Source organism: Myotis daubentonii, chromosome 3, assembly GCF_963259705.1.
Source record: "Myotis daubentonii chromosome 3, mMyoDau2.1, whole genome shotgun sequence".
Lineage (NCBI taxonomy): Eukaryota > Metazoa > Chordata > Mammalia > Chiroptera > Vespertilionidae > Myotis > Myotis daubentonii.
The window spans coordinates 28,004,936-28,015,706 of record NC_081842.1 but is presented as its reverse complement, the minus strand read 5'-3'; the positions used below and the strand labels follow the sequence as shown (position 1 = coordinate 28,015,706).

Below are 10,771 nucleotides of genomic sequence, written 5' to 3'. Positions count from 1 at the left end.
TTTGGCATTTTTCTTGTCTTGACCAGACAACCCTGGCTTCTTAATACATGTGACTGCCTGCAGAGCCCCTGAAAAGACAATTACTGAGACTTAAATAAGTGTTGAGATGTGAGGGTTCAAAGGACATACATATAAGAGACAGTCATTCAGTTAATGTAGCTAATCTTTCTGTTTTCATATCTTTACCTGCCCAGTAATTGTTTACTAATTTATCTTTTACAATCCTTTATGATTGGCACAGATTGAAGGTACAGAGATTTCAATAACAGCGTTTTTTAGAACAACATGTTCATCTTTAAATCTTAAACTGAGCATAAGAAAAAATATATAATCTATAAAAGAGGGAAACAAATCTTTAAAAGTTTGGGTAGTGTTAAAAAAAACACACGCACACACGTTCATTTTCTGTTCAATTCCAGCTTCTTTTAAAGAAGCTTCTATTTCTTTATTTCTTCCGTCTTAGATAAGTGCCTGCAATCTTAAGCCATGATTCCGGTAATATTTTTTGTAAATGGATCACGATTGCATTCATACCATTAGCCTCTGAACAGATGTCAGAAAGTAAAGATTGGCTGCTTCCAGAGCTAGTAGCTGCTGCCAAGTCTCGCGAGCTTTGTCAGTAACAGTTGATTGTAATGTCAGTGCAGTCCAATTTACAGGCTGGAGCAGCAGCTGCATACTGCATTTCCCTGAAGTAATACATGATTTCCACGCCTTGCAAACTTTATCATCTTTTGTTGCAGTGAGTCGGGTAAGTTGCTCTGAATTTACATCTTTGTATAGAGATGCAAGTTTCTGTGGAACTCATTCTGTAGCAGGATCCTGATCCCTTCACGTGTTTGCTGTGCCTCTTTGGTGCTCTGTGGGGGGACAGTCATCGCAAAAACACAGAGGAGGCAAGTGCACAGGCACCTGCGTCAAATCTTTATATTATTCAGGCAACACGGGCTGAGTCCATTTAACTGCTGAGGAAACAGTGAGTTTATTTAACTTTGTATAAAGAACCGTGGCACTTGTGGAATCATTGTTGTGTAGGTTCTTAGTGCACTCCCCAAGCAAAAACGGTTTACACTATTTTACCCTTAAATACACTGTTTAGTGAATTTCTCCTTAAAATAGTTTTAAAAAGGTGTTCTTAGACTAGTTTTACTCTATTTTTCTAAGTTGCATGAAACGAATAGTTCTCTTATTGTCTGGCATGACAGGGTACTTTTCTTAATCAACACTTTACCATCTGAAACTTTAACAGTATTAATTGGCAAAGGAATGGTCTAAGTTTCTTATATCTAAACGGAAAATCTATTTCCTAATTTGATTTACAAAATGTGCCCCGTTTTCTTGTTTGTCCTCTTTCAATATGTGTGTAAATTATAGCAACATATTTTACATTTACTATGATTTTTATTATTATAGAGACTATAAGCAAATATAGACTTCTGCCCATATTCTAATCTTGTAAACTTACCTTGATTTTGATGTCAGTACTTTTTTCACCAGAAGATTAAGCATTAAGTATAAATTGCATGAATGATTAAAAGCAAACTAAATGTGAAAAAAAATATTTCATTGTTTATGGGTTCTATTTGTATTATTATTTTTCAGATTTTAGAGTATGACTTTCAAATGCTTATGAATATAATGCATGATAATAAACTCAGTTTGGAGCTACTATTACTAGCCTGTGTAATGCCTCCTTCCATAATATAAACTGTAGTTCACCTGTATAAATAGTTACCTTTTTAAGGATGAGCATGAACTTCTAGAGAGTGGCTTTATCCTTTAAATAAAAATACTTAGAATCTCTGTGAATTTGAAGTAACATGGCCTTTTGGATGCCAAATAAAATTTCTAATCAGATTTACAAAGTTCTGTTTCATTCTCCTAGATTTGTTGTTACTGTTTGTTTATAATGTCCTGCTTCTTTAATTATAAGAGAATTATAATTGAATAGATGTCAACCCAAAAACAAATTCACCTTTCAAAGAGACTCAAGCTATCTCTCTAACATTAAACGTTCAAATTATTCACACAATGAAAAGTTTGTGACTGTTCTTCCCGACTGAGGATACAGATCTTATGTTGCTGACACCTAATAAAGATTCTTCTATCTGCATACATCCTTTTAGTACCTCATGTGCATCTGAAGAATCTCTGAAAGACAGTGGTATAGTCTATTTATAAATAGACTGCCTCAGTTCCCACTTCACTTAGCCTGCAACAAAACAAGCTTTCTAGGTTTGGTATAAAGGCTTAGTTGTTTTAAGTTGACCAAATTCACTTTAGCAGTGTATGTGCTAGATCATATTATCCAAGTAGCTGTTTTACCACTATTTTAAGGGCTATTATTTTTATAAAGAAATATATATTCTATTATAACTATTTAAAATACTGGAAAATTATACTCAGAAAAACTATTACCAGTATTTGCTTGACCATTCTCTAAGAAGTCCTTTGCTGGCCAATTATTTTGAATATTTGGTTGATACTCAATTATGGAACATATGTGGGTATATATTGATTTTTATAGCAATCATTTTCTAGCACCCATATCTTCTACTGTCACATTACAATTTTCTTTTGAAAATTGGTCAAGGAATTCTGATACTACTTTTAAAATTGAAATAAAAATGCAAAATGAAGGAAATTTCTTTTTACCTTTTTTATTTTGAGAGTTATATTTTTTAAAGTTTATAATGTTTTCTCAAAATTTCCAGTAGATTTTTATATCCTGGAGCATTTTATAAACTTTGAAAACTATGGTATTTATCTTTCAGATTTCCTCACTTCTCACTACCATCATTCATTTCCTTTTGTAGTTCCAAACATAATTCCTGCCTTTCTTTCAAATGATATACATTATTACAATAAGTTAACTGATCTAAATTCAGATAATTCATTGTACTTAGCATGAAAATTCACACCAGTTTTTATGATAAACATGTTAAGTATTCTTAATGTTCAAAGTGTTTATTTAATGTGATAGTAGTCAATTTGTACCAGAATTAATAAGAGAAGAACAATTGTGTCTTATTGAATATTTTAATTATTAATAAGGATTTAGAGATATAGACTAACATTTTCATAGCCACCTTCAATTATTTCTCTTTAGAATGTTTAATCATGTGATGGCATATATTAAAAATATAAACATCTCTTAATGGTAAAACTACAGAGCAACAAGTTAAGTTTGAGAATAACAGATTATGAAAAGAACAAAATAATGTTTATTTAAATAAATACTGCAGCTATATATAAAAATATTTGCTTATACTAACAATGAGTATGTGGACAAATGCATATATTAGTATTAAAATTTAGATTTAAGAATATTGTATGTAACACTCTCCAATAGGTAACATGAAGGTAAATTAGACTTATAATGACCATGCTAACACATTTAGCCTCACTAGTTGCACATACTTTAATAAATCAAATTAACAGATATTGAATAATCCCTGAGTATAAAAGTTTTTCTAAATCAGGATCTTCTCCCATGTGCTATATTAGTAGCAACTGGTTCTCTCCATTGACATTATAATTCAGGTAGAGAAGACCTCCTGATTATTTAATATCAGAGAAATTAACTGGTATCCTATATAATAAAAGCCTAATATGCTAAGTGTCTGGTTGTCTGGTCATCTGTTCAACCAATAAAAGCATTTTGTAATATGCTAATGATATGCTAAGGCCACTCAACTACTCGCTATGATGTGCACTGACCACCAGTGGGCAGATAGTCGACCAGTCATTATAATGTGCACTGACCACCAGGGGGCAGACGCTCCAACTGGTAGGTTAGCTTGCTAATGGGGTTCGGCCATGTCAAGATGGGCCAGACATGCCGTGGAGATCTGCCATGGCCCCTCCCCAGCTGGCCAACCTCCAGCATCCCTCCCCAACCCTGATCGTGCACTGGTGGGGTCCCTCAGCCTGGCCTCTGCCCTCTCACAATCTGGGACTCCTTGGGGGATGTCAGAGAGCCGGTTTCAGCCCGATCCCACAGGCCAGACTGAGGGACCCTACTGGTGCATGAATTTGTGCACCAGGCCTCTAGTATATACACAGAACTCTACTTCCAATTTTTCTTGTATAGGTCTTATAATGATAACAGATTTGTTAGTTTTCATACTATCCTATATAATAATAGAGAAACATGATAATTAACCGTAACTTCGCTACCCTTTCCATTGGCTAATCAGCGAGATATGCAAATTAACTGTCAGCCAAGATGGTGGCCAGCAGCCACGCAGCTGAAGCGAACATGAGGCTTGCTTGCTCCAGTGACGGAGGAAGCCAAGGTTCCCTGCCTGCCGCAGCCCAGATCTGAGCTCTGGATGCAACAATGTTGCAATTATAGAAGCTAAACAAACTCCAGAAACCTGCTTTCAGCAGGCCGGCAGCGGGCTCAGAGCTTAAAGCGCCAGTGATGGTAACAGAGTTTCAATTATAGAATCTAAACAAACCCAGATACCTGCTTTCAGCCAGCCACGGCTGCAGAGCTGGAGCCGGCTCTCAGCTCCAGTGACAGCCATAGAAGGTACATAAATCCCAGAATAAAAAAAAAGAAAAGAAGAAAAAAAGAGGCTGAGCGTTTCAGTCACCTGCCAGCCTGAAAACGGCTCTCAGCCCCGCACCCAGACTTGCCGGGCACCCCAGTGGGGACCCCCACCCTGAAGGTGGTGAGACCAGCTGCAAACAGCCATCAGCCCATCATACAGGCTGGCCAGGCACCCCAGTGGGGACCCCCACCCTGATCCGGGACACCCTTCAGAGCAAACCAGCTGGCCCCCTCCCATGCACCAGGCCTCTATCCTATCTTGTAAAAAGGTAATATGCAAACTGACCCTAACAGCAGAAAGACTGGGAATGACTGGTCACTATGACACACACTGACCACCAGGGGGCAGACGCTCAATGCAGGAGCTGCCCTCTGGTGGTCAGTGCACTCTCACTTGGGGAAGCTCTGCTCAGCCACAAGCCAGGCTGATGGCTGCCAGTACAGCGGTGGTGGGAGCCTCTCCTGCCTCCTCAGCAGCCCTAAGGATGCCTGACTGCAGCTTAGTCCTGCTCCCTGCTGGCAAGTGGACATCCCCTGAGGGCTGCCGGGCTGCCAGAGGGATGTCTGATTGCCATCTTAGGCGCAATCCCCTGGGGAGCAGGCCTAAGCCAGCAAGTGGTCACCCCCAAGGGGTCCCAGTCTGAGAAAGGGCACAGGCCTGGCTGAGGGACCCTCTACCCCTGAGTGCACAAATTTTTGTAACTGGGCCTCTAGTATAGGATAAAAGGCAACTATTTTATGTTACTTAACAGGCAATGAATAGATTGTCCAAAATCTCTTCTGAGCATAGACTGAGATTGAATGGAGGAAGAACCCACTAAGCAAAAAGGACCACAGAAGGGATCATGGAAACTGAAAAAGACAATGAAAGACTAAGGTTCCTTAAAGCTTTTTAACCTACTTCACATTTCTGTCAAGAACCAGCCAGCACGTACATATTTCAGAGAATACACGGGCTTGTATTTTCTCCTCTAACCAAATGGAAATTTTATCTGTAATAAATAGACTACCACTAAATGCCACTTATGGTGGGGCTGTGTATGGTAAGAAGTATATATACATGCTTGAAATAAATATCCTCTATAAAATACCAAATCTTCCTTGTAAAAGTTTTAGAATGAATTTTTTCAAAATAAAATAGTGTCTACTTTTCATTCCACTATTTGTTTTTGAAATTGAAAACTAAAATATTTCCAACTGTTTCCTATCTGTTGATTTTTGGGTTTTTTACATAAACCTTTGTAGTGGTCCAAGATTTATTAGTTTTCATCATTTGTATGATTAATTAGAAGCACTACATCTTAGTTTGTTATTATCAATAAAACATAATGCCAGATGCATAAGGCCGTTAAAACTTCCAACTTACCTCTCTTTCAGAAACCAATATGCAGAGCAAGGGTACAATCGTATGCACCCAACTTCTTTTTATGTTTCTTCTGCTCTGGATGCTTATTGGGAAATCACACACTGAAGAAGACATCATCATTACAACCAAGAATGGTAAAGTCAGAGGAATGAACTTGCCAGTTCTTGGGGGCACAGTAACAGCCTTTCTTGGAATTCCCTATGCACAGCCACCTCTTGGCAGACTTCGGTTCAAAAAGCCACAATCCTTGGCCAAGTGGTCCAATATTTGGAATGCCACAAAATATGCAAATTCTTGCTATCAGAACACAGATCAAAGTTTTCCAGGCTTCCTGGGATCCGAGATGTGGAATCCAAATACTGACCTCAGCGAAGACTGTTTATATCTGAATGTATGGATTCCAGTACCTAAACCAAAAAACGCTACTGTAATGGTATGGATTTACGGGGGTGGTTTTCAAACTGGAACATCATCTTTACCTGTTTATGATGGCAAATTCCTGGCACGAGTTGAGAGAGTTATTGTAGTTTCAATGAACTATAGGGTGGGTGCCCTAGGATTTTTAGCTTTACCAGGAAATTCAGAGGCACCAGGGAACATGGGCTTGTTTGACCAACAGCTGGCACTTCAGTGGGTCCAAAAAAATATAGCAGCCTTTGGTGGAAATCCTAAAAGTGTAACTCTCTTCGGAGAAAGTGCAGGGGCAGCTTCTGTTAGCCTTCACCTACTTTCCCCTAGAAGCCACCCATTGTTTACCAGAGCAATTCTGCAAAGTGGGTCTGCTAATGCCCCTTGGGCAGTAACATCTCTGGATGAAGCTAAGAACAGAACATTGACCTTAGCTAAATTTATTGGTTGCTTTAGAGAAAATGAGACGGAGATCATCAAATGCCTTCGAAATAAAGACCCCCAGGAAATTCTTCTGAATGAAGCATTTGTTGTCCCCTATGATACTCTCTTGTCAGTAAGTTTTGGCCCAACTGTGGATGGTGATTTTCTCACTGACATGCCAGACACACTACTCCAACTTGGACAGTTCAAAAAAACCCAGATCTTGGTGGGTGTTAATAAAGATGAAGGGACAGCATTTTTAGTATATGGTGCCCCTGGTTTCAGCAAAGATAACAACAGTATCATTACTAGAAAAGAATTTCAAGAAAGTTTAAAAATATTTTTTCGAGGAGTGAGTGAATTTGGAAGGGAATCCATCCTTTTCCATTACATCGACTGGTTAGATGATCAAAGAGCTGAAAACTACCGTGAGGCCTTGGATGATGTTGTGGGGGATTACAATTTCATATGCCCTGCCTTGGAGTTCACCAAGAAGTTCTCAGACTTGGGAAATAATGCCTTTTTCTACTATTTTGAACACCGATCCTCCAAACTTCCTTGGCCTGAATGGATGGGAGTGATGCATGGTTATGAAATTGAATTTGTCTTTGGTTTACCTCTGGAAAGAAGAGTAAATTACACAAGAGCTGAAGAAATTTTGAGTAGATCCATAATGAAACACTGGGCAAATTTTGCAAAATATGGGTGAGTGGCCATTGTTGTAATTGTTCTTATTTTGTTTTGTTTGTTTTGTTTTGCTGAGCTTTGTGTGGTGCTTGGTGTAGACTTCATTAAAAGCACAGAAACATTTTAAATATTTATTCTTTTTGTACTTTAGCTGATTTTGTGTTTTACTATGTAGTGAATTTCAATTCCTTGCATCAGCATGCCTGAAAGAGATCATCAAAGAACTTTTATGAAAAATATTTTCTGATAATGTTTCCAAAATACCACATAGCACTTTAGCAATCTAAGACAGAGTTTGTATGGAAATAGATGTGTAGCTTGAGAAATAAGATTACTGTGAGCATGCCTTTTAACCTGAAAGTTCTTAATGTTCATTGGTTTAGAAAAGAGTAGAAATGTATCTTTTCACTCTCTTAAGCATGGGAACAGTGGTACCCGATAACATAAAGAAACTCACACCTGTTCAGGGAAACCAAAGGCAAGATGGTGATGGGGTTGACCTTAGAGTACAGTTTTCCATTTTATGGAATTTTTCCCCCTAATAGGTTTGCTCTGAAATTTTAGGTGACATGTGCTGGACAGAAGCTACAAAGCTCCTTATGTTTATCTAAGCCGTTTTCCAGTAGAGTAGTCGTATAGCTGATTAAAATCATCAGAAAACTTACCAAATAATGTATTTTCCCTCCTATGTTACAAATAGTGTAATATGTCTGCAAGAGTCAGGAAAAAAAATAATCGGTTTGAATATATATTCTAATATATTTTCTAAATATAAAAAGTATGTGTACAGAAAATAGGCTTTTTTCATAACTGCATTTGTAGGACAAAAATGAATTTTATACAGTGGAATACCTTATGTGAATTAGAATGAGAAAAAGTAGAAATTTGGAAATGTATTTTAAAAGCAGTGCTTATAGAAACTCACCAATTAACGGATGCATTGATTCAATCTGTGATACTGTCTCGTATTAAAAGGACTGTTGATAAAAATATTCTGGTTTTCTTTTCCAATTCCCATTTGAAATTTATTTTACTCCATGTTGCAAAATACTTTTATGATGTAATTCTAAAAAAATGATACTCATCCACTGTGTATAAAGTTAAAATTCTTCCATCTGGCATTAGAGGCCTCTCTAATGTTGCTGCAAATCATTTTCCCCAACCACACCTGGCTGCTTGCGAGGACAGTGATCTCATGAATGCCAAAGATTTCAGGCTTAGCCTTGTTCTTGCCATGCGCCTTGTTTAGGACATTTACTCCTTCCCTTTTAAATGATACAAGCCCTACTATATTTTTAAGGTCATCAGAAGCTACATGTTTCATTAAGCAGATCTTTAATTCCTACAGTTGTAATTGCTTCAGACTACCTTTTCACTCTCATGGAAATTATTGACTGTGCCTTGTCCATTTACTATCTTTCATTGTATCCTGAGCCTCCTAAACTAGACTAAACTAGCTTCTTGGGAGAAAAAAAAATTGTGGTTATATTGGATACTCATTAAAGTACTGGCTTGGGTATATATACTTAACTACTATGTAGTTAATGGTTGAATGAGACTCTCTAAAGGCTAGTATGAATAATAAATGTAAATTTTTATGAGGTACATGGACTATTATACTATTTAAAGTTGTGCAGTATCTGTTTTAAGTGTATTTTATTGATTTAAGAGAGAGTGTGAGAGATAGAAACATCAATGATGAGCAAGAATCATTGATGATTCAAAGAATCATTGGCCATTTCCTGCACACCCCACACTGGGTATCAAGCCCCCAACCCTGGCATGGGCCTTGACTGGGAATCGAACCGTGACCTCCTGGTTCATAGGTCTACACTCAACCACTGAGCCACTTGGGCCGGGCAAGTTGTGCAATATCTTGATGTGCAATATCTTATGCCTTCTCAACATCAATTTAAATTTCTGCTTAAGAAGGATCATCTTATTTCTAGATCTGAATTAGAATTACTTAATATCTTATTCAGTTCTCTCCCTAAAGGCTATGTTCAATAAGAAATCATTAAATATGTTTTAAATTCTTTCTTATAATTTAGAGATTATAAATAATTTAAGGAGGATTTCTTAAAATTATTGATTATTATAATTTCTAAAGGGCTTCATATTTTGCATATTGAAGTCATTAAGTACTTTATGTTTTCTCATGTCACAATGGAGAACTCTGCATACCAAATGTGGTAAATGTCTTGTTTATGGCACTGAGGTAGTGACAGGTGAGAGAGTAGACTCTTTGACACAATAAAATAGAGTGCTTAATCCTCACCTCCTTCTCTGATTAACATATGTTAATGGGAAATAAATGGAGGTTGACACATTTTAATTATTATGCTAAGTTCATATAAGCAAGATTATAAACCAGAAGATTAAAGTAAACTTTATAGGTAGTTTAGCCATAACAAGATATGTTAGTTGATGAGTTTCTTTATAATCTATACACAGTTGAACATAGGTACTTCATATTTGTTTAGAATTGACATCATGGCAAACACGTTGTTAATCTCCTGGTGTGCATTATCTTTTATCAAAGCATACTTATAGAAGCCTAGAATGGTTAAGTAAACTCCAATGGAAACAAAGTTAAGTGTTAGATTTAGAGCCCTAGCTGGTTTGGCTCAATGGATAGAGTGTCGGCCTGCAGACTGAAGGCTCCCAGGTTTGATTATGGTCAAAGGCACATGCCCAGGTTATGGGCTCCATCCCCATTACGGGGTGTATAGGAGGCAGCTGATCAATGGTTCTCTCTCATCATTGATGTTTCTATCTCTCTCTCTCCCTCTCCCTTCCTCTCTGAAAGCAATAAAAACATATTCTTAAAAACATTTTAGATTTAGAAATCTAACTCTGTGGTTCTCAGTCCAGAGAATAATGTCTGCAATGGTTTTTGAGTGTCCTGACTGGGAGTGTGGTTGCTACTAAGGCAAAGGCCAGGGAAGTTGCTGAACACCTTATAATGCATAGGTCAGCTCCACAACAAAGATTTATTCATTCTAAATGTCAGTAAGAAGATTTCTACTTCCACATTAACCAAATATCATACATTAAGAGAGTAAAATAGTAGAACTAGGAGTTACAATTATCATTCAGAAAAATTAGTTTTCAAGTTCATGGTTTATAAAATGTGTTAATAAATTATTCTCCTTAAATCATGTCAAGATATGACATGTTTCATATGATTAGGTTCAAAATAATTTTGAATTTTTCTATGTGATTTTTTATTTTGTCATTAAAATATTTAGTAGTTATTTGCTGGGATAATTTCTAGAAATTTTGCTGTGGATTTCTAATTTAATCTGGTCCTGGGATAATTTCTAGAA

The 10,771-nt window shown here is 37.0% G+C and overlaps 1 protein-coding gene across 2 annotated transcripts in view; it reads left to right on the top strand.

Moving 5' to 3' along the window:
- The first annotated feature begins 607 nt into the window (after positions 1-607).
- Positions 608-10,771, top strand: part of BCHE (butyrylcholinesterase) — a 58,492-nt gene continuing 48,328 nt past the window's right edge. Inside the window, exons 1-2 of one of the 2 annotated variants that reach the window (XM_059686950.1) lie at positions 608-751; positions 5,936-7,460. In XM_059686950.1, the coding sequence (XP_059542933.1) occupies positions 5,944-7,460 (1,517 nt within the window). In that variant the 5' untranslated portion in view covers positions 608-751; positions 5,936-5,943. The remainder of the gene's footprint in view (positions 752-5,935; positions 7,461-10,771) is intronic. The other variant, XM_059686949.1, reaches the window with a different exon arrangement.